At 42.2% G+C, this 25363-nt stretch overlaps 1 protein-coding gene across 2 annotated transcripts in view; it reads right to left on the bottom strand.

Annotated features, from left to right (window-relative positions):
* Nucleotides 1-8056: 8056 nt before the first annotated feature.
* The window catches only part of LOC101482519 (exostosin-1), a 374234-nt gene continuing 356927 nt past the window's right edge, over nt 8057-25363 (bottom strand). For both annotated transcript variants that reach the window (XM_012919002.3, XM_004550629.4), the window contains 3 exons: nt 17336-17496; nt 13786-13957; nt 8057-8849 (listed from right to left, as the gene is read on the bottom strand). In XM_012919002.3, the coding sequence (XP_012774456.2) occupies nt 8661-8849; nt 13786-13957; nt 17336-17496 (522 nt within the window). In that variant the 3' untranslated portion in view covers nt 8057-8660. The remainder of the gene's footprint in view (nt 8850-13785; nt 13958-17335; nt 17497-25363) is intronic.

Raw genomic sequence — 25363 nt, 5'->3', positions numbered from 1 at the left:
GATGGCTTTGAACTTTTCTTGTCCATCTTCTATTGGTTTTAATTTTTCACTCCAGTATGAACACAAATCCACCAACTCGAGGATCACCACAACATAACCTAATAGACCTACACCCTAGTTCACAGATTCACTTTGTCTAAGGTGTATTTCTGGGATTTCACACAAACCAGGATTCAAATCATGAATATATAATGGACTTGGATTTACCTCACGCTCACTTTTCGCGTATAGAATTTTGAAAAAACATCGGCGCAAATTCTGTATCATAATGTCTGGTGTTTTCGTGTTTGTTGTTTTGTTTTTATTTTGTTTTATTTTGCGAGTTGGTTATTAGACGCCGCTTCAGCCAGCCAGAGAATCCCCCCATCGCCACGCCCTCTCCTTCCTGTGCTGCAAGCAGCAGGCGCACCTCGCAAACGGAGGGCACCCTTACTCCCAGCAAATGGGTGATAGAAAACCGATTGGTGCCTATGCCATTCCCAATATGCGCTGGCATGACGTCGGGGAAGCATGAGTACGAGCAGTTTTTTTTTTTGCCGATGCCCATGATGCTGCCCCCCACCACGATGCTGCCCCGGGCAACCGCCCGTGTCGCCCGATCGTGGCTCAAGAGTTGGGAGTTCGCCTTGTAATCGGAAGGTTGCCGGTTCGAGCCCCGGCTCGGACGGTCTCGGTCGTTGTGTCCTTGGGCAAGACACTTCATCTACCGCCTACTGGTGTTGGCCAGGCGATATGGCAGCCTCGCTTCTGTCAGTCTGCCCCAGGGCAGCTGTGGCTACAACTGTAGCTTGCCTCCACCAGTGTGTGAATGTGTGTGTGAATGGGTGGATGACTGGGTGTGTAAAGCGCTTTGGGGTCCCTAGGTGGGACTAGTAAAAGCGCTATACAAATACAGGCCATTTATCATTTACCATTCAAGACCGGTCTTGGTCTCAAGACCACTTTTACTTGGTCTTGTCTTGGTAAGATAAGATAAGATAACCTTTATTAGCCCCACACGTGGGAAATTTGTTTTGTCACAGCAGGAAGTGGACAGTGCAAAATTTATGAAGCTAAAATTAGAATACAATAAGAATAAATACAGTACACAACGGTAGAGAATAGAATAAAATAAAATACTATATACAGTAGAATAAAATAGAATAAAATATACAATAAGATAAAAATAGAATACAAATGCTATATACAACTGAGTAAAAATACAACGATGCCAGAAAAGATTAAATTCAAATTCAAATTTTATTTGTCACGTACACAGTCATACACAGTACGATATGTAGTGAAATGCTTGGACAACTACTCGTGACCTAAAGAAAACAAAAAAAGGAAAGGCTATGAATAAGATAGGAAATAAATATGAAAAATTAAAAAGGGTAAATTTAACTAGGAAGGAATAAAATATAAATTAAGGTTAAAAATGAAATAACTGTACAACACAAATTAGAATGAAGGGTAAATTTAACTGGGAAGAATAAGATAAAATATATAAATTAAAGTTGAAAATAAAATAACTGTACAACAAAATACACAATACACAATATAGAACTATATAAGAATGTATGAAGAAATCTAAATATAAATAAATAAATACACAATAACAGCAGCTGTACAAGTATTAACTGGAAATGAAGAATATAGTGACAAATGTGTTGTGCAAAAACAATGTCCAGAAAGTCCAGTGTGTGTGTAAGAACCATATGTGTGGGTCAGTACTGTGTGGTGGTGTGATTGAGAGACCGTATCGCCTGCGGGAAGAAGCTCCTCCTCAGTCTCTCTGTGTTGGTCTTCAGGGAGCGGAATCGCTTTCCTGACCTCAACAGAGAGAACAGTCTGTTGTTGGGATGGCTGAGGTCCTTCACCATCTTCCTGGCCTTGGTCCAGCACCGCCTGCTGTAGATTGAGTGCAGGTCAGGGAGCTCGGAGCGGATGGTGCGCTCAGCTGACCGCACAACCCTCTGTAGAGCTCGTCTGTCCTGCATGGTGCTGTTCCCGAACCAGGTTAAGATGTTTCCCGCCAGGATGCTCTCTATGGTGCACGAGTAAAAGTTCCTGAGCACCTTGGAGGGCAGTTGGAAGTCTCTCAAGCGTCTGAGGTGGTAGAGACGCTGTCGGGCCTTTTTCACCACGGTGTTGATGTGACAGGACCATGACAGGTCCTGCGTGATGTGAACTCCGAGGTATTTGAAGCTGTCCACTCTCTCCACTGGGCACTCGTTGATGACGGGGGTCTGGTAGTTCCTCTCCTGCTTAGTGCTGAAGTCCACTATCAGCTCCTTTGTCTTACTGACGTTTAGAAGGAGGTTGTTCCTCTGGCACCAGTTCTCCAGATTCCTAATCTCCTTCAGGTAGGCCGTCTCGTTGTTATCAGAGATCAGGCCCACCACGACGGTGTCGTCAGCAAACTTGATGATGGTGGTGGAGCTGGTAGTGGCCACACAGTCATATGTGTACAAAGAGTACAGCAGGGGGCTCAGAACACACCCCTGGGGGGCTCCAGTGCTGAGAGTGGTGGAGGCTGAGACATGTCCGCCCATCCTTACTGCCTGTGGTCTGCCAGTTAGGAAGTTGGAGATCCACTGACACATAGATGAGCTGAGTCCCAGATGCTCCAGCTTGGTGGTGAGTGTGGAGGGAATTATGGTGTTAAATGCAGAGCTGTAGTCTATGAAGAGCATTTTAACATAATTCCCCCTTCTAGTGTCCAAGTGAGTGAGTGATGTGTGGAGGAGATGAGAGATGGCATCGTCTGTGGAACGATTTGGACGGTAAGCGAACTGTAGTGGGTCCAGTGTGTCTGGTAGTGAAGAAATGATGTAGTCTCTGACCAGGCGTTCAAAGCACTTCATCACTACTGAGGTGAGGGCTACAGGGCGATAGTCATTGAGAGAAGCAGGGTGGGGTTTCTTCGGGACAGGAACAATGATGGACTCTTTGAAGCATGTGGGGATCACCGACTGAGATAAAGAGATGTTGAATATCTCAGTGAACACAGGAGCTAGCTGGTATGCGCAGTCTCTTAGGATACGACCTGGGATGCCGTCTGGTCCTGCTGCTTTCCTGGTGTTCACTCTCTTGAAGGCTCTCCTTACTTCATGCTCGGAGATGACGAGCACGTTTCCGGTGCTGGCAGTATCTTCCTGTCTGCAGCCGTTAGCGCCGCTAACACTAGCATTGTTGGAGACCTTAGCTGCAGCCTCGAAGCGAGCATAGAAAGTGTTCAGCTCGTCTGCCAGAGTCACGGCCGCGTTCGTCATACCGGTTGTTGGTGCTTTATAGTCCGTTATTGTCCTTAGTCCCCGCCACAGGCTCCTAGAGTCACTCTGTTGGAGTTGTGACTCTAGTTTCCTCCCGTAGCGCTGCTTCGCCTCTTTCACCGCCCTCCGCACGTTATATGACGCGGCTTTGTACGGGTCCATGTCCCCCGTCATGAGTCCCGTGTTGTAGGCAGCGGTGCGGGATCTCAGAGCGTCGCGGATGGTTTTATCCACCCACGGCTTCTGGTTGGGAAACGTTGTGATAGTCTTTGTCTCCACGGTATCATCCGCTAGTTTCCCGATGAATCCCACAACCGCTTCCGTAAACACGTTGACGTCATTGTCGGAGCTGTTTCTGAACATGCCCCAGTCTGCGTCATCGAGTGCGTCCTGTAACGCGGCCACCGATTGATCCGTCCAGCGCGCGACCTTCCTCTGAACCGGAACTTCCTGTTTCAGCCTTTGTTTGTATTTTGGCATGAGGAAGATGGCGGCGTGATCAGATTTGCCAAACGGGGGGCGGGATTGTGCCTTGTAGCCGTCCTTGACCGTAGTGTAGCAGTGGTCCAGTGTCCTTTCACCCCTGGTGGGGCAGGTGATGTGTTGATAAAAGTTCGGCGCTGCGCGTTTGAGGTTGGCGCTATTAAAGTCCCCCGTCACAATAAGCGCAGCGTCCCGGTGTTGTGTCTGGTGCTGTGTGAGTGCCTCATGCAGCTCGCATAAGGCGGTGACCGTGTCCGCTTGTGGTGGAATATAAACGGCACTTACAATGACCGATGTAAATTCCCGAGGTAGATAAAAAGGACGACACATGATGGACAGTAGTTCCAGATTTGGTGTGCAGGAGCGTGTGAGAGGAACAACGTTCGCACTGTTGCACCAGTTGTTGTTCACCATTAAACACACGCCGCCTCCCCTTGACTTCCCCGAGTCCCGTGTCCTGTCCATGCGGTGAACCGAGAAGAACTCGGCCGGCTGGATGGCGTGGTCCGGCACCGCTGGGTTCAGCCATGTCTCGGTGAAGCAGAGGAGATTGCAGTCCCGAATGTCTCTCTGGAACTTTATCCTGGCCCTGAGGTCGTCAAGCTTGTTCTCCAGTGACTGGACGTTGGCGAGCAGGATGCTAGGCAGAGGTGTGCGGTGTGCACGAGCTCTCAGCCTGTTCCTGACGCCGGCTCGCTTCCCTCTAGGCCGCCGCCGCTTCCCTTTGTTCTCCCTCGAGATCTCACTCGGCCAGCTCGGATCCGGAGTTAAAAACTTCGAATTGTGAGTACATTGTATACCAATAGAAACAAGAGTGTCACTGTCATACCTAATGTACCCAATGGTGATGATTTTGCCGATTTAGAAACGCTGAAAACTAACTTAAAAAACAAAGACAAAGAAAAAGTGGTCGGAGCAGTCGTGACGGCAGCCGACCTCACCGGCGCCATCTTAATCTCATTAATCTCATCAGATTATTTCACTTAGTGTTATTGCACATGTGTGGATGTGTGTGTTTGATCAGTTAAAGTCTTTATTGTCTTTATTTAAAGTTAAAGTCTGACAGCAGTGGGGAGGAAAGACCTGCGAAATCTCTCCGTCCCACACCGTGGGTGCCGCAGTCTCCCACTGAAGGAGCTTCTCAGTGCTGTCACAGCCTGCTGCATGGGGTGGGAGATGTTGTCCAACAGGGATGACAGCTTAGCCACCATTCTCCTGTCACTCACCACCTCCACTGGATCCAGAGGGCATCCTAGAACAGAGCTGGCCCTTCGGATCAGCCTGTTCAGTCTCTTCCTGTCCCCGGCAGAGATGCTGCCGCCCCAGCAGACCACACCATAAAAGATAGCAGAAGCCACCACAGAGTCGTAGAAGGTCGTCAGGAGTGGGCCCTCCACTCCAAACGACCTGAGTCTCCGCAGCAGGTACAGCCTGCTCTGCCCTTTCCTGTAGAGGGCGTCTGAGTTATGAATCCAGTCCAGTCTGTTGTTCAGATGAACACCAAGGTACCTGTAGCTGTCGACAGCCTGAATGTCCATACCTTGGATGTTCAGTGGTTGCAGTGGAGAATGCTTGTGCCTGCGGAAGTCTACCACCAGCTCCTTGGTTTTACTGGCATTGATCTGGAGGTAGTTCAGCTGTCACCAGTCCACAAAGTCTTGAGTCAGTCTTCTGTACTCCTTGTCGTCCCCATCAGTGATGAGGCCGACTATTGCAGAGTCATCAGAGAACTTCTGCAGGAAGCACTGGGTGGAGTTGTGGGAGAAGTCTGCAGTGTAGATGGTGAAGAGGAACGGAGCCAGAACCGTTCCCTGTGGGGCCCCCGTACTGCAGACGACCCTGTCCGACACACAGCCCTGAGTTCTCACATACTGTAGTCCAAAATCCAGGTAGTGAGGTGATGGTCCACTCCAGAGTTCTCCAGCTTGTCCTTCAGAACCGAGGGAAGAATAGTGTTGAAGGCACTGGAGAATGGTAAATGGTAAATGGCCTGTATTTATATAGCGCTTTACTAGTCCCTAAGGACCCCAAAGCGCTTTACATATCCAGTCATCCACCCATTCACGCACACATTCACACACTGGTGATGGCAAGCTACATTGTAGCCACAGCCACCCTGGGGCGCACTGACAGAGGTGAGGCTGCCGAACACTGGCGCCACCGGGCCCTCTGACCACCACCAGTAGGCAACAGGTGAAGTGTCTTGCCCAAGGACACAACGACTGAGACTGTCCAAGCCGGGGCTCGAACCGGAGAAATCAAAGAACATGATTCTCACAGTGCTTCCAGCGGTCTCCAGGTGAGCGAGGGAACAATGTAGGAGGTGAATGACGGCATCATCCGCTCCAATGCCAGGTTGGTAGGCAAACTGTTATGGTCTCGGGTCCCTTGGTCTTGTCTTGGTCTCGCTGTCTCGGTCTTGCTGTCTCAGATCGACATAGTGGTCGGGAGATTTGGAGTCAACAGTATCCACGGCACACAACGTAACATTCGATAATGTGTCATGAGCAAAAGCATCAGCTCTAAGAGCCGTGCTTAGAGAGTGCTTTGTAGTGAATCAGAAGAGCCGACTCCCATTGAGCGAGAGCCGGCTCCTCACTTAATTTCCTTTCGCTGCTCAGCTCTCACACAGTGGCTCAGCTATGCTTCAATCGCTCCATATTGTGGTCAATCGCATGCGAGGATATAGGATAATATCATTATGTGAAAAACAGAGAGGGTGAGAGACGCGACAGTCAAGTGGAGCGTGTGTCTGTCCTCTCAGTAAGTGAGTGAGGCAGTAGACAGCGGTGAGGAGGGCTGTGCGAGTGCATCACAAAAACACATAAATATGCCTGACACCTGTAAACGAAGCAGCATCTGGCTGCAGTTTAAAGACTTTTTTGTCTCGGTCTCGTCTCGACTTTGTCTTGGTCTGGACTCGGTCTGTCTTGGTCTTGTCTTGGTCTCGATACCCTCTGGTCTTGGTATTGTCTTGGTCTTGGATTAGGCGGTCTTGACTACAAGTCTAGAAGGTATGTTGCTGTACTGCTATAACATTACTTTATTTGTATTCAATTCAATTTATATAGCACCAAATCACAACAGCAGTCACCTTGAGGTTCTTTATTTTGTAAGGTAACAACCTTACAATAACACAGAGAAAACCCCAACAATCAAGCTACCCTCTTTGAACAAGCGCTTAGTGACAGTGAGAAGGAAAAACTCCCTTTAAACTGATGGAACCCCTTGGAGACCATCTGCAGTGACTGGTTAGGGGTAACGGGAGGGAGAGAGGACAAAGCACAGGTTAAAATACACAACACAAAACATGGGTTTGATGAATTCACTTACTATTACTAGTTTTTAGAATGTCTTTAGCATTTTACTCTTACGCTTTCTTAAACATGATGATTTTATGTACACAGGTTGACTTTTAATCAGAGCAGAGCAGTTGTTACGTTTAGACAGTGAGTCATACAACACTAGACCAGGATTCCCACATTAAGGTCTCCCACTTTGTTGCACTATGGGCCTTTAGGTGCAGCTACTGAGCAGTTATGGTCGCGGCTGTTACCAGGCAACATTGAAAGTAAACTTTTTTTATTGGCAGCAGCAAGTTGCAACTCTCAGCTAAGACTAATCCCACTAGCCCGCACACCACAGGCTGCCGTTATCTGCCAACTAAGTTATACCCCGTCACATAGCTAAAAAGAGCAGACTGCATATTCTTCTCACTGGTATCATAAAGGTCTTTTTATTCACCCCAGGCTTGATAATCACTTTAAAGCTGATGTTGCTTATTTCATTGCTGTTTCAGTTCACCACTACATACTTTATGTAATTCGGTGGACTTGCAGTAAAACCAGCTGCTGCCTCATTTGCCGTCTGTAGATTCTGAGGTTGAGACAGTAAAAAAGACTATGCATTTATGAACCAAGCTGCTGCCCTCCCACTCCTTACCACTGCTGCTGTTTACTATGGCCAAAGCAAAGTGATGAGATTTACTTCCCATAAGCTTTTGTGGATTCATTAGCTGTAGCTAATCTTATGAAAACTGATATCTAATCTTTATAGTGAGGTTAATACATCACTACTAAACATTTGACAGATGTTGACATTTCTTGATGTTCTTATTTCTTTATTGATTGCATTAATCATACTTTATTAGTTAGTCAGTTCCTTGTTGAAAATAAATGGTCTCGTTATTGTTTACTTCACTATAGATGTGCAGGCAAAACAGCAAGGAGAGTAACAAGGAGAGTGTGTAGTCAAAGAAAGATGCAATTTTCTTAAAATGAATGGAAGAACTGAACTGAGTTGAGACAAATCCTCTCGCCTTATAACATAACATCTCTTTATTTTATTTTTTATTTGCTTCATACAGGAACTGCTGCTGCAAATCTACAGTAATATACAAGAGGTGCACTGCCATCGTCTCTGGGTGTTTTGGGGCCATTAGCTGTGATGTGGCCAGAAAGAACAGCTTGTTCCTTTTTGTCTACACAAACTCTTTTCTTTAATTACTGACTTCATGAATACAACCTCGAATCTCTTTAGCCGTTTGTCAACTTCCACTGTAGACATACTTGATTTTTTTTTTTTAAACACAGTCTTGTCTTGTTTAAACCATGCAACACATACGTACACGTGGTCAGCTTGAATGTGTCCAAGTCTTTGTTGCATGTGTCTACATGCATTCATATTATGTGTATTGTCACAGATGGCAGCTATGCACAGTTGATCACTGTAACCAACCACATGTACAGAAGCTTTTTTTTTCCCATAGAAATTTGCATTTAAAGGTCTTGCAGATACCTCAGTGTTTTATCACTTTTATGTCTAGTGCATGTGTGAATTTTCCTTTATAGCCTCATAAACAGTCATTCAGGACACACACACAGCTCTCCAGCCTCTACTGTGATTTGTCGTGTCCTTGTGTGTTCACAACCTCTCAATGTCTCTGTACTTCTTCCTCAGGATGGAAACCTGGTCTCTGAACAACACTGGGTCCAACCTCATCTGGGAGTGCACTAAGGGCATGAAACCTAGCCAGTGGCTAAAGGCGTTCATGCAACTCTGTCGCTGGGCGAAATGGTCCGGGTCAGCCCAACGAGATGACACCTTGGAGCCCTTCATATGGGAAAACAGAGAGAGAGTGAGAGAATAGGACTGTATTAGAGTAAATAGAAGGAGGGATGAATCACCTCAGCTCTACAGCAGGCAATAATGTAATAAAAATCCACAATCAGCAAAAAGAAAACACATTTTTAAACTTTTATCTAAGGCGCACATTGACTCGGGCCAACAGGTTTAGAGACAAAGTGTATGAGTGGGTCGATTTTCACTGGGATTTCAATGATATATTAGTGCAGGGAATCTGTGTAGAGATGGCCAGATGGCATAAAGGGAGTTGGTGGAACAGCTGGAAAAGGTGAAACATTTTGTTGGAAACTTTGGGGGAAAAAAAACTTCATTATCACTTTGTTTCCTGTTTCAATCTCCTCAACTTCTAATCCAGTGTTGATGCAAAAAGTTAGCAGACACCTATTATTTCACAGACAACCTAGCCAGCATCTATGTGTCTGTCTCTTTTTCAATTTTCAGAAAGTATTTCTTTCAATTATCTTTCTGGAAACATTGAAGCATATTCATATTGTTTAACATTCGCAGACAAATCAGTATCCTTCACACCACTTGTTAGACACAAGTCGAAACCTTTGTCATCATAGCAAATATGGAATTGGCTTGTTAGGCTCTGAAGTATTTTTCCATCTTTTAAACTGTAATCAATGCTCTATAATGTAGAAGCCTTCACTTTTTTCTTTCCAGCTGTGCAGGCCTGTCTATACTATCCAAGCCCCATTGACTTGCCTACAAATTTCCCTCTTTCATCAAGCTGTGACATTTAACTTGTGGCAAGCTTTTGTCCTTATTGAGCCATAGATAAGAGCCACATGATGTATTGTTCAGAAAGGCTCTGTTCCGAAGTTGGATTTTTAAACTTTCATCACTGCAACAAATCCGTCAAATGGATTTTAATTTGGGTTTTCTTTCCTAGATGTTCTACTTTCACTTTAGGTCTCTAAAATCTGTGATTGTTTCTGTGGTAGTAGTTACACAGGTAGTGTGTGTGAGTTTGTGAGTGTGTGTGTGTAGGAGGATGAGAGTGGCTTTGTGCAACACTTTGTCCTACCAGAATTTAAAGTAATACATGTATTGTGTCATTATTGAACTCCAAATGAAAAAAAGATTTGCATAACTTGATGTTTCACTGATTAAAGGTGGGTTACTTTATATTTCAGTGGGAGCCATGTTTTGAAACTCATCCAAATGACTTCTTCAGTTAGCCTTGTCCCGCCGTAACTGAACAGATCACTTGCATGAGACAAAAGGTTTCTCCACCTAAAAACGCTATATCTAGATGAACAAAATTAACGTCCTGAGGCTTCCCCTTCATTTTCTGCTGATATCCTTCTGTCCTGACGCTCGTTTCCACCCACTCCTACCTGCCTCCACTTTCTTCTTCACCTCTCATTTGCACTATTCGTTGCTTTGAATGGCTGACCCCAGTGGTTCATCCACCTTCACTAACTCTACTCCTTAGATATTTACTTTTACGCCTTGTGTTGTGTCTTGCTTTTCCTGACTTTCATTCCTCTTCTATCCAGAGCATACCTCCAACTCTCTAGGCTCTGCCCATGTACTCACTGCTCACACAAAAGAATGCAATGTCGTCTGCAAACATCATATTTAATGGAGACCTCTGCATGACCTCATCTGTTAACCTGTTAATCGCCAATGCATAAAAAAGGGGTTCAGTGCCGATCCCTGAGGTAATCTCCACCCCACAAGCAGGAAGTGTGGCAATTTACTGCTGATCAGTCACACAGTGCATTACTTAACAAACAGTTAATGCAGAAAAAAGTGAACAAACAGTCATTTTAGATTGTTTTTTAGATTATAGCAGAAATCTGACCTACAAATAACTTTTTATAGTCACAGTGAGAATTTTAAACTGGGACCTAAATGTGACAGGAAGCTAGTGAAGGGACATTCGTAGTGAGGTGATAAGGGAGCATCTGTTTGACCAAGTACATAGCCTAACAGTAGAATTTTGAAATGCCAGCAAACAATGTGTATTTGCAGACAACAAGTTGTGAGCATCCTGGTTGCTGCTACAGATGAACCCGAGAAAGTGCAGTTGTAGGGTTAGTAGAGCCCTTTGAGAGTGGTTGTAAAAGCTGGAGGAAACTTATCTTCAGATAGAAAATTTTGAACTACTAAAGAATATCCAGTGACAGAAGTGATCTGGGCCTAAAATACAATATGACTTGTACAATAAAACAGCTTAAAAATGTTAATTCATTTAACATTCTGGTCCAGGTATCCCACAAGATGTCAGCTCTTTCCTCTTACGCCATGTTAAATGTCTATCTGCTGTTGCTTGAAGCGAAGTCACAAATCATGGGTGAGATTGAGGAGGTGGGGGTGCACACAGGAAAAAAAGAAAGAATGAGAGAGCGAGTGAGGAAAGGAGGGGTAAAAGGGGGGAGTAAATCTAGGTTTGTCGTGCTGCTTTCACAATTAAGACATTAATCACTACGTCCATACTGCTGAGTCATCGTCCTGCCTGTGGTCAGACCATCAATCAGAACCTGACAAAGGGCTGGCCCCATGAACACACACACTCACACAAACACATGCACATACAGGGATCTCCCAAAGAGAAGGTCAGGGCTGTATGTGGCCTGAAACATTTCTACCATTTCTCTTTTAATACTCTTATTATCTTCTTCTTTCCTTAAAAAGAGGTCTATAAACACACAGCACTTTTATCATCTTTAAACTGTGTTGCTACTGTACAAAATGTTTTGATGGACCAACAATGTCATGAGCAATGAATTAAAAGAAGCCTCCATTTGGTTTTTCTCATGCCCTGCTTGCACATTAATGCAATGCAATTAATGCAACAGTGCTAATAGAGCTAAACTACTCCAAACAGAAGCATTTGCAAATGTTTTATGGGGAATGAAATACATTTTGGACTTTGTTAACAAACACTGAAATTATCCCAAAAGGGGACTTTAACAGGGGGAAGCTTGGAAGGCACTTTAGCTTTGGATAACTGCAAATTCATTGAATGTAACCATGAAAACTTAAACATCTATGTAAGGCACAAGTGACTAATTATACAATGTCTACAAAGAAATGATGGATAGTTAGACTATATATAACTAGTTTTTTTAATCAGGTTGTGGGATGACGGAGTTTCTTTCTTAGCTCTTGAACACCGACCCTCCTTCCAGCATTTTTAAACCTTGGACAAAGTTTTCTTCCCTTTTTATTGTCCAAATAACATTTGTAAGTGATTCATTCCATGTTGAAATGGAATGTGATAAAGCACTACTCAAATTCCCTTGCACATTTTTTCGCCTCAAAGTTATTTTTCTACTGAAAGGCTCAGATGGCTGTTGAGGGCCCCAATCACACAGGACTGGAGACTGGTCTATGAGTGGTTGCTGCAGGTTGCATGCTGTTGCTGGTTGACATACGTCACAAAGAGGGTGCTGCACCAAAAGGTCCTTGTGATTACTCTGGTTGTTAGCAGGTTACTATGGTTGACTGTAGTTTACATAGGATACACCGACTTGTCTGCAAACACCTGTAAAAATGTCCCAGGTACTTCAGACCTCGTGTGTCGGAAAAAGTGAGGAAAACCAGGATTTGTTTTGTTTCTTTCTTCTTGGGCTTTCTGAGCAGAAAAGAATGAGAATATGATCGCAAAGTCTGAACAGAAATAACTGCATTGTGCTGCTAAAACAACTTTGGCTCTTTGCTAGTATCTGAACAGACAGAATGCTAAAGCTAACCAAGGCAAGGACACCGAGTGATGTTAAAGCTGAGCGAATGCTGACCCCAGGTCAGCTACTAGATCTTGAACTTCAGCAGGTAACAAATGGATGCGCAGTCAGGCTGCTGGTTTTCATGAATTTCATTCATTCATGAATTTAATTTTCTTTATTTTGTGTTGTCAGCTTTGTGTTCATACCTAAACACTAAGATAAAGAAAATGTGTTTCTCTTCAACAGGATAAGGATTTGTGTTGGTGTGTTGATATTGTTAAATCTCAGATAATTTTTATAGAGAAACACAAAAGTAATGTAATCATTTGTGTAATTAATTATTTTGTCCTGGGATTAATAAAAATACGCTGCATTGATTTTAAGAGAAGTGCTCTTTGTAATATGTGTAATAATAAATTTTTTCCAGTAATGATTGCAACACAATCACAACAATGGGATTGGGGTGTACCTCCAACATGCACAAACATTTGTCCGTACAGTATGCAATCACAAGGAGGTTTTTGGTGTAGCACACGAAATGCCTGCAACTGCTCTCAACCACTCACTAACCACTCACGCTTTTTGATGTTTGCAAGGGGTATGTGTGTAGGCCTGTGTGACTGGGGCTTTAGCAATTAATTTCAAAGACAACCAGGAATCCCCAGGAATCCCCAGCAACCACTAACCACGAACAGAAATCTCAAAGAGGTTGAGTAGTGATATGAATGTGAGTTGGAGAGAGCCAGCTAGTAAGGAGCTGGTACATATTACAGAACTGGTGTAAAGAATTCAGTCTCACTTTCTTTAACCTTAAGAATGCCAAACAATGATTCAGAGTTTTTGTATTGCATCTGCAAAGTTATATGCCACACTTCACAAAGCTTTTACAGACTACCATTGTGGGAAAGGACATGATAAGGTTGCGGCATAAACACCTGTCTGTAGACTGAACATTGCACACTATTGTACTTGTGATGACTACTTTAACTGAGGAAAAATGCCATTCTGAGAACACTGGACAAATTCAGACATAGTAGGGGTAATTTTTTGACTTGGCCTCTGTAGCCATAAAAGCAAGACAGGATAATGTCAAAGCAGCTATAGTTACGCAGAGTAAAAATCTGAGCCTGTCTGTGGCAGAGACGGAGGCAGATACATTCTATAGGAGACAGTGAACAAGTATACAGTCTAAGTGTATCGATAAAAGTAAAACTCTGTCCAACCTGGGTCATCATGGTTTCCTTGTACTGCTTCTTCTGTGTGACTTTGATTGGAGGTTGCTTGGTCACGGCCGAAACGAGGAAGTTCATCAGGATGTCTTCACAATTAGCCATGCGGTCCACCATTGTCAGCAGGCTAGCCGGTATGTAGTGAGTGAACAAGTAGTGATAGTATCTGATGCATAAAGGAAAAGGGCAGATTAGGGATTAGGATGTGGGTGTATTTTTCATTTTAAAAGCCACAATTCTGTTCTATTTGGTTGCAGTGTTGCACTCTCAGCAGCATGGGAGCACTAGATCACTGTCAGTGGTTACCTCCCTGACAAGGTCTCCCGCCCCTCGCTCTTACACACAAATGCATACACACACACACACTTTACAATGTTCCTTTTGGCACATTTTTTTCTACCTTACATTTCCATTTGACAGTCTAAATAACAAAAATAACTGAAGAGGTGCATTGAGCATCCTAACAATAGAACAACAAGAGAGCTGTTTATCTGCATGACAAGATGCCTTTAATCCCTTTGGAGAGCATCACTCTTCTCCATTCAATTTACCGCTCTGCTTAATACTTGAGTTTACCATTTTTTATTTTAGCCCTAGCATTGCATTTTTGACAATTGTTTCATGATATAACAGAGGTGGAGAAAGATTATATTATCCCTTTTCCTAAAGATGAATTTTAATGTGGTTTGCATCTTAGAGATGGGATAAGTATTTCTGGGAAGCTGGTGGAATGATATGCAGAACATCTGCACCATGAGACAAACTGACTGCAGCACTAAAAGAGAAGCTGGACTGCAGTTTATGTCTTTACGTAATTGCTTTTAATGAGTGCTTATACATTAGCACCACTGCTAACATAAAATATAGCAGCATTAAATTTACAGTGGCTATGTGCATAGACAATACTGACTAATAAAAAAATATTTAAAAATGCTTTTTTTTTTAACATTTTATATATATTTTGTTTAACGATCATTACATGAGTCATCCAAACTTAAGATATAAATATAACCTCTCTAAAAATGCTGGGGCAAGTCTCAGCAATAGCTTTAAAGGTTTTTTCTTTGAACAGACAAGTAGGTAGAGTTGTGTGTGTGTGTGAACTTTAAAAGAAAATCATGAGTCATATCTCCAAGTTTTCTTGGTGCATCCTCTATATGATTTTTTTTATATATACTCTAAAATATGAAGGTCCTTTGCAGCACAACACAAGAAGAAAAACAAGTCAACTGTCATATCCGCAGGTGTAGGTGTGTGGCAGGCAGAGTTGTGGACCCAAAAAAAGCAGGACTTGGCAACACAGAACTGAACTAAAAAACACAGCTTTAATGCTGGAAAAACAGGCAACAAAAACAAAAGGTAAAAAACCCAACTGAACAGTCACAACCATAAAAATAAACTGACTCAATCATGAGAGGAAACACAGACAGAACCACCACCTACGATGAGGGAGAGCGCAACAGAGAACAGAACAGTGAACATAATACATATATATAAACAGAAGACTATCAAAATAAAACAGGAAGTACAAACACTGAGACTAAGATTCCAAAAGACAAAACACAGTTCAGGGGGTCAACCAGACCTCAGGGCAAAACTCAGTGGCTGAGGCTGGCAGTGGAGACGATGAAGGTCTGGAGGTGATGGTAGCAGAGACCCACTGCAATAGGACTGGAGTCTGGCGATGGTGTGGTGGGCGGAGACCCTGGGGCGACAGGACTGGAGGCTAGGAACAATGGAGATGTAGACCCCTAAACAGCTTGGCAGGTGGCCAGCGTCAGTGGCGAGCCATATACTGCCATGGTGTGGAAGCCTCGGACCCAGACGGTGCAGAGACTTCTGATGAGGACTGGGGCCCCGCATTGCACACAGCGCGCTCTGGTTGCTCAGGCTGGGAGTACGCAGCAGGCTCTATGCTCTAGATGGCGCTGCTTGGCCTAGCACCCAGCAGATGCAGGAGACTGCCGCTGCTTGGCTGAGCACCTAGCAAATGGCCACAGAGTTTTGCAGTTATCATTCCAGTCAGCGTCGAGTAGGAATTTGTCAGCTGTTGAAGGATGAGGAGGTATTCATGTGCTGCTGACGTGACAACAGAAGGAGGAAAGCATGAAGAGAGCAGTTTTTGCAGTTCTTCTTTAGCCTCGGTGAGAGCACAGACCATCTCCGGAGACCGGGGAAGCTGGAGGAGCAGAGGGTTCCTCTGGATAATCGCATCAGTGGTGTTAAGTCCAACGAATTTCATCCTTATGCCCATGACTTAGGAGATGTGAATCAAAAGACTGTTCATCCGTGTTAGAGCCAGCCCACATTCTTTCAGGGCTGAGTCTGCTTGGTCCATTATTTGGTCCCGTTCTTCTGTCATATCCACAGGTGTAGGTGTGAGGCCGGCAGAGTTGTGGACCCAAAAACCACAACACAGAACTGAACTAAACATCTAAGCATTGGGCAACAAAAACAAAAGGCAAAAACCATCCAGACAGACAGAACCACCACCTACAATGAGGGAAAACGCAACAGAGAACAGAGGAAAACACAGACAATAAGACAAGGAGGATAACACAGCTGACTAAACTGACCGACGAGACAGGGGAAGCAAAACTGAACATAATACACATGAAAACAGAAGACCATCAAACACTGTGACCAACACTAAGACACATGGGCTTGACACAGGGACTGGGGAGAAAACAGACAGACATGGGTACATGACTGTGAAGGCTGAAAGTCAAAGAGATGAGACTAAGGAAGACTGAACTCTAGAGATACCAATACAGAACTAGAATGTAAACCATAACAAACACAAAAACAGGAGTATGACATCAACACTTCACGGCTGCAGGCTCTAAAATTTTGAAATGCAGAAAAAAGCAGATTACTTAATTATTTACTTATCTTGATCCAAAGATCTGCAGAAACTATTTGTGCTGCAGGGCATTTATCCTATAGGAATGTAATTATTCCATGTCAGGGCCTATATGTCCTAGGTACAAACCATGATTGGAGGCAATCATAAGTTCACCATGTACTGAAGGGTGTTGTTACCCTTTATATACATGGCCTATAATAAGACCAAAACTCTAATTCTAAAACTAGAATCTTTGAGATTTTGGGGGATTTTTTGGGGAGTAGAATTCAAGACTTCTTAACACAACTTGCAGCTATCCAGTGGTAGCAAGAATACAATTACAGCCTCTCTTAAATAAGCTCAAGAAACATTTTTATTTTAATCCACAGGAGCAGTGCCTCTACTCCTCCCAAACGGCCGAGGTTCGAACCCTATCTAAGAGAAAACCCAGAGACTGTTCTGAGAGGTTATTTCTGCCGCTTTTATCTGTAATCTTACTCATTAAATCACGACATAATGCTTGTAGCTACAGGTGAGGGCGGGAAGGCATGCTGACTAATAAGTTGATAATGTCACCTTCATGCACTGACACACTGTCTGCATCACAGACGATGCCATGTGCCATCTTTCTGTGCCACTCTTCTGCCATTCACGTCAATACAACTTCACCGACAAGCAAGAAATCCTGTGGATTTGTACCTGTGGTAAAAAGCTGCTCCTGTAAGGACCATGGAGTACTCATTGGTCCACTTGGAAGTGTAGCCCCAGCGTGATCTGGAACTATCCCAGTAGTGGCTCCTTGCTGGATAACCAACAATACGCTCGGGAAAACTTTGCCATACAGTGAAGGCAAAGTCCACCTGGTCAAATAGAAAAGAAAGAAGGTGTTGAATAGATTAGATGTGTAGAGGAAATGTAAAAAAGAAAAAGAAAAGAAAAAGAAGAAGCAAAGGTGGAAGCACAATGAGAAAAAATGGAGAGAAGAAAAGCACAAAGAAAAGCAATACAGCTTATTCAGAATATTTGCGGTGTGGTAAAAATTGCATTCAAAACACCTGTCAAATGGCATTTAGCCAGCTAAACCAACAAGGCCGTCTTCTAAACAACTTCTCTGCCTCTTCACAACTACACAAAGAATATTTTTGAAGCCATTTCGCAATGTTTTCATTCCAGCTGTAGCACTTCATGTTAAAATGTCATTTAAATATCAGAGTGCACTGATTGATCAGTTGGAGAGCTCTAAGTCACATTCTAAACCTGGCTGTGCCGACCTGATTCATAATAATTTCCTCTTGCATGATCAAATGAGGTTTCATTTTTAACTTTTTAAAGAAAAATCTTTTTTTAAAACAAACAGATTTATGCAACATATTAATAATATCTATTTATCTACTTATCTATTATTCTCAGGTCATAAAATCCCTAACCCTCAACTTAATTAAGTCAGACTGCTCATGTTGAAAATGATTCATTACAGGGTCAGGTGTGCTGTCTGGGCTCCAGGTTTATTATATATCAAAGATGGGGAGTGATGAATAAATATACCTTCCCAGGGATTATTTGTGCAGGTAACTTCTGTGGTAGTGGAGGCTTCAAAACAGCAGGCAGTGATACAGGGAGACAAATGAAATATTTTGCAACTTAAATTAGGAGGGTGTGCTGGTATATATTATAAGGAAAGTTTGAAAGTGTGTAATGCAGTGCATTTCACAGACTTCTGTCCATTTTAGTGCAAAATACAACCCCACCAATGGGGCATGAACTGTGGTTAACTGGTTAACAGGCTTGTGATTTACACCAACACCATTCCTATTTTGTTGCTATTTCCATCAGGAGTGCTGCGGCCAGGAAGTCAATTTGGCAGCGTCAAAGGAGACTGTGTGTGCATCACCAATAAACTAGATGCTTTGAGGATCGAGACCCTGGAAACAGAAACAGGTTGCTGGTCTTGCATTGTGGTCATCTTTTAAGCAGGTGCCAGCTTTGACTGTCTCCTGCTCCATTTTCCTTGGAGACTGCCTACTTCACAATAAAGAAGAAATTTCTCATGGCCTTTCTGTGGAGCAGCTGGTGCCCTTGAAGAAGATGGAGCTACCTGACAAAGACCCTCTTTTGAATACCAAAACACCACTGAGACATTCGGCCAGACACACTAGAGAATAAGGGGTTCGGCACATAATGAAATACTTTGTTAGACACACACACACACACACACACACACACACACACACACACACACACACACACCGCATACACATGTAAATTATAAACCTTTACCTTGAAGAGAATATGTCTTGATATTGGAGCTGCATATTTAATAATTTAACTTTAATTTAATTTAACTGTTTGGAGATTCAGCTGATGTTTGTATGTAGAAGCTATAATAGACTGTAGTGCTGGCATGCAGCACTGAACGCCAAATGCTTAACCTTTGCAATCTATAGAAGAACCTTTAAGCAATCAATGAAAGATACTTTTGGAGTCGCAAAGATGAGACATAACCTCACAGCACTGAGACTACTTGGTGAGAATGGCTATAGTCTTAAAATGCTGCAAAATACAAAACTGCTATAGCTCCCTTTAGCCCCAAAATGCAGACCTTATAACCCAGCTGGCTATCTTGGATCACACTGAGACTGCTGGTAAAACTTCATCAACGCCACAGCACTCCAAACCTGCTGGATACAAGATCAGTTTACGACACATTTTCCTGAGTTTTATCATCCTGAAGACAGGTGGAGGTTGACAGTGAAAGCACACACACACACACACACACACACACACACACACACACACACACACACACACACACACACACACACACACACACACACAGAAATTAATTACCAGAGTAGCACAGGTAGAGGAACTAGAAGTTGGAGAGGGGTGAACCAAAGGTGGATGTTCTGTCATGAACTGAACTACTGTAAAGCATCTGATGTAAGCTGAGAAAAGGTGATTCAAAGCACAGGTCCTCACGAAGGGACATGTTAGCTGTGTGTGTGCGCTGTGTTCCTGTATGAAAATGTGCCCATGTGGCAGATATGTGTGTGTGCGTGAGTAAGAGAGAGCAAGAGACCACTTACATGTGAGTGAGTAACAAAGCACAGGTTCATTGCAATCTGTCTGTCTTAATTATCGTTTAATATGACTGAAAATTTCTAATGAGCCTTGAACACAGTCTGTGTGTGTGTGTGTTTGCAAGATTTCACAAAGTAAACAGTTACATTTAAAGGCGCATTAAAGTTTATGGTAATGGTCACGGCTATGTTTCAGGTTATTGTAAACTTCCAAGATGTTAATGCAAGATAATGTAACAAACTTTGAACTGACGGAAACACAACACACAAGTGTGTGTGTGTGTGTGTGTGTGTGTGTGTGTGTGTGTGTGTAATTCATACTGATGGATTCTACAAAGCCAAAATTGATCTGAAAAGTCGAGGGTCAATCCAGCAATAGATCTGCTACAAATCTCTCCTGACATTTGGGTTTAACATGTCCAGTCTTATAAGATGAAAAGGTGTTGCATCAGATTTTAGAGCCCCTATCTCCCCTCAGTGTTTTCAATGCTTTGGTTGTTGAAAAGTTGTGTCTGGTTTTATTTATTTATTTTCCTCTCCATGACGCAATGCCGCTGCAGTGCTTTCACTGTCAACCTCCACCTGTCTTCAGGATGATAAAACTCAGGAAAATGTGTCGTAAACTGATCTTGTATCCAGCAGGTTTGGAGTGCTGTGGCGTTGATGAAGTTTTACCAGCAGTCTCAGTGTGATCCAAGATAGCCAGCTGGGTTTTAAGGTCTGCATTTTGGGGCTAAAGGGAGCTATAGCAGTTTTGTATTTTGCAGCATTTTAAGACTATAGCCATTCTCACCAAGTAGTCTCAGTGCTGTCTCATCTTTGCGACTCCAAAAGTATCTTTCATTGATTGCTTAAAGGTTCTTCTATAGATTGCAAAGGTTAAGCATTTGGCGTTCAGTGCTGCATGCCAGCACTACAGTCTATTATAGCTTCTACATACAAACATCAGCTGAATCTCCAAACAGTTAAATTAAATTAAAGTTAAATTATTAAATATGCAGCTCCAATATCAAGACATATTCTCTTCAAGGTAAAGGTTTATAATTTACATGTGTATGCGGAGCACACCAGGCTTCCTTGGTTCAAAGGGAAGTTAGGGTAGACTGAATTTGTGCTCCAGATTTTTTTTCAGCAAATGTCCAAATGGTAAATGTTAGGGCCCCAGTCACAGAAGCCTAGAGACCAACTGGTGACAATTTGGCCACGGTTCACCCCAAACCAGTTACAAGCGTTGAGTGGCTGGATGTTGCTTGTTGTCCCTATGTGAAATATACTGTATTTCAGTATTGCACCAAAAACCACATTGTGATGCCTTTGGTCGTGAGCAGATTGCCTCTTTGTGACCAGTTTCACTCATGAACCTCCAACTTCATCAACCAGTAGGGGACTACACGTTTTTCCCTAGTGACCAGAAGTTGGCAGGGGGCTGCAGACTGGTCTCTAGGCCTGTGTGACTGAGGCTTTGAAGCTCAGTAGGTAAAGTGGTCGCCCCATGATCGGAAGGTCGGCGGTTCGAATCCACTTAACGGCTACCCTGAGGTACCCCTGAGCAAGGTACCGTCCCTACACACTGCTCCCCGGGCGCCTGCTTAGTGGGCTGCCCACTGCTTCACTGAGTGAATGGGTCAAATGCAGAGAAAAACAAGTAATTTCCCCATGGGGATCAATAAAGTATCCATTATTATTATTATTATTATTATTATTATTATTAATTTGGAAGATGCATGAGAAAAGCCAAAGGAGGAAATAGGGATCGATAGAGGGGTTAAAAAATGTTTTTTGAATTAATATGATCCAAGAATATGTTGTCTTATTTTATCAAAACTGTTTCAAAAACTTACTACAAAGCACTTAATTTAAAGGACCCTTTTATGTACTTTAGAGAACCATGCACACAGAAGGAAACTAACAGTGAGACCAGAGACCACAGAGTGTCAGTGAAAATGCAGGGATTTGAAGTGATGAAGAATTCAAATTTAAACTAATATTGGGTTTCCTTGCTTGCTGTTCTGGATTAGAAACACACCAGGTTTTAGATGCCTCTAAATTGGCTTCATTTTTCTTGAACACCACATGGATCTTTTATAAAGTGTTTTAGACACAAGATTTAAACCACTCACAGGTGAAGTAAATAACACTCATTATCTTGGCATAACCCATGTTCAGCTGGTTTGCTGTGTTCATATAGACCTTTGACACAACTAAGCAGTGATGGAGACCATGAAAGACATTCAAAAATCACTTGAAGGTGGAAGAATTCAGATTTTGATTGGCAGGATTTCCCACACTGTCAGTCCAATATCGAGCATGCTGAAGCCGGGGGCCTCAAAGTGACACTTTCAACTCATCCAATCAATCAATAGGTAAGAAATATGAACTTAATGGGAGAAAATACCCTAAATGAAATGAGATAGCGTCAATGAGCAAAAGAAAGCCATAGAGGTCAATCATTATCTTTTCTATGAATTCATGATTTGTTTAAGTGTGTACTGAAAACCTTGAATACTAATGAAAATAATAAGTGCTCTGAAACATGTTCAAACCCGGAGACAACCTTTAAATGAAATGAGGATCAAGATTCTGCCACTGCTGTTGTAACACAATTTCCATATATAGACATTTCATATAGAAAATGTCTTCCAAAGGGCATAATTCAGCAGCATGCTTGGCTGCCCAATGAGAGACAAAAGCTTTGTCAGGTCGTATCCCCTTCTCTAATCTCTCTTCATGGAATAATCATACATTTAATGAGCTGAAACAATGTAATTATGAAATTGGCACAGCCATTCTTCTGCCGAGGTATTGTAATATGAAAAGTCCTATTAAAAGTGTAATGTTCTCTCTTGCACATTTTTAGTGAATTGACATATTCCATCTCCTTTCAATAAAGCCTCTCACCATGTTAAAAGGGCAATTAGAGCTATAGGTTAGTAAGCACAGCAAAGATTCACTTCACTTCCTCTCTTATTCACTAGTTCTCTCCCTGACATTTTCTCCCTCCTCTCGTTTCATAAAACAAGCCGTGTGCTCATAAAAGTTTAGTTGTAGAAACTTGCTCATATTGCTGTGCCTGAAATTGTGGTGCTATAAAGTGTAATTGCGATCCCGTTTGCGTAGAAAAGGTGAACATTGACTTGCTCCGATCAATAAAACATCTTAGAGTTTAAAGATATATTCGATCTCTAGGGCTCATTGGGCCTCACAATCTATTATGGATTGCATCTTTCATTCGCTGAAGATCTGCAGAGAAAGAAACAAGGCAGCTACTTGTAATGGCTCTTAAAGCAGGAGCACTAATTTAGCATCACAGATGAGCTGCTGGTGACCGTATTGCTGCCGTGAAGGTAAGGAAACTTTGTGACTTGGGTCATACTTGTCTGTATTTGTCTATCTGGACATTCATGCAAATGACTGTATGTTTGATAACATTATAGTTCATATGATTTCAGAAAACTTTCAACAGCTTTTACTTGTAAATAATGTTTTTCAATTGAAATGTATAGAATTCTTTAATAGAAAATGTACTATGAAGGCTGTTTTCTTAAAAAAGCTTTCTACACACATTTCCTCTCTCTATTACACATTCCTTATACTGTACAGGGGATTGTTCATGTATCACCTCTAGATTTATACTACGGATGAAGTTAATACAAATATTTAAATAGCCATTAAATTATTATTTTTTTTTTAGTTTTAAAGTCTACCACTAGAAGGCTGCAGTACTGCAATTAAGGCTGTTAGTCAGCCTCCAAAAATATATATAATATAAAAAATAAATATAAATGGCTACAGCCTTCAACAATTCAGAAAACTACACAGAAATCAAATTCGGGGTAAACTTTACCAGGTAAAGTTAGCATGGAACAAATCTACCACAACTGTGCATAATGTTTTTATTTTTGAATGGTTTAAAGTGAATTTTGCCTCCAAGTGTCACAAGTATCTAGACGGTTCTAGCCCTAAAAAAATGACAATAAAATATGTTGACAGTATTTTCTGATTTGTAGTACTATGCAAATCTTTTTTTCCTTCCTGTTTTTATTTTAAAGTAATTAAACCAATATCAGAGGAATGTTTTGTTTTTTTTTTTTGTTTGTTTCTTAAGCCACAAAATCTAAACGTTTTTGAAAGTAAAGCCCACAATGCAGTGCTATCCGTCATGGTCGTGAGAACCAACATCAAAAGAGCTTTGAATGCCCTTCAAGTCTCGAGAACTGTGTGCCTCTGCAATGTTCATATTTCAGTGGTTTTGCTAAGCCCCACTTGGCTCACTAACTCTGCTACAATATTTTAAAAAGGTGGATTATCAACATTATTTCCTCCCTTGACAGAGCTTCAAACAATTCTCTGGTTTCTAATTTGTTCTAAAACAGTACAAAAGTGTTCCTCATCCTTGTTTTTAAGTAACAAGTGAGACTTTAATCAAAGAACTTTTTCCCCTTTCTAGCCTGTATTTTCTTTCACATTTTAACACTGCTCACATTATTCCTTATCACATTATTCCTTTCTCTCACCTTTTCACTGGGTTAATTTCAATTACAAGAATACAAATTGAACGAGTTCCACAGTAATTTAGTAAAGGCAGGATCTCAGTTTGTGGCGTCTGTAATCAGAACTCTTTGCTATCCGATTCTGCTGCCATGTTAGACTTCCTACTCGTCTCGCTTAGTTTTTAATCATCCTTTAAAGGCAAAACACATTTTCCACCTTAAGTTCAGTGGCCATGGTGCTGTTTTGTAGAGTGAGGCGTTTCATTTATAATGAATAGCATTCATGACTCTTCGAGAACAGACTGTTTCATTTCAAAGAGGACCAATAATGTGTTAAGAAATCGTCACCTTTTACCACTGACTGCCATAAAACCATGCAGATCACATCAAGCTGTAAAAAAACATTTTTATACACAATTATAGTATTCAAGTATTCATTTCTATCAAAGTTGAGTAAATTGTAGGGATGAACACAATTTGTGTAAATCTCTGCTTTTGCCAACTTGCTCAGCAGCTTTTAAAATGTTTCACAAAGGCGGTTTATTAAATTTGGGAAAGTCTGCATATTAGGAGCCCCAGGCAAGGTTACTTGAGTTTGCATTACTTTTACCAAAGCCACTGATTAATCCTCATTGTCAAACTATTTTCTACAGTGGCCCTGAGAGCTAAATGAACTGCAACTTGAAGTGAGCTGTAAACCAAAAGTAGAAACACGCTGAAACAAACAGGATCTACATTTCCCCGTGGTGTCAAATAATAAAGCTTTTTTCTGAATTATCTTGCTTTTAAAATTTGCAGATGTCTTCTCAAGCTGCAGCAAGTGCAGCTGTCAGGTCAACTGTACTTTGTTTTTGTAAACTATATTGACAAATGTACTGGGACACCTACACATTTCACCTACAGGAGCTGTACGGCCATGGAAAGTCTTGCCAAGCTACACCATTTTTGGGCTGGAGTTAAAGCCAGAGGAGATTTGAAACTCTGCAGTTATTGAGTCAGCAAAGCTCTGGTGACTTTTATGCACTATGCACCTCAGCACTCGCAACCCCGCTCTTTAACTTTACATGCTCTGAGATGCTGTGGTTCCTAAACACTTCAACTTTTCAATAATACAACTTACAGCTGATTGTAGAATAACATAACCTGACTTCTTGCAA

This window comes from Maylandia zebra, linkage group LG15 (genome assembly GCF_041146795.1).
Source record: "Maylandia zebra isolate NMK-2024a linkage group LG15, Mzebra_GT3a, whole genome shotgun sequence".
Classification (NCBI taxonomy): Eukaryota; Metazoa; Chordata; class Actinopteri; order Cichliformes; family Cichlidae; genus Maylandia; species Maylandia zebra.
This window is presented reverse-complemented; position numbering and strand designations above follow the sequence as displayed.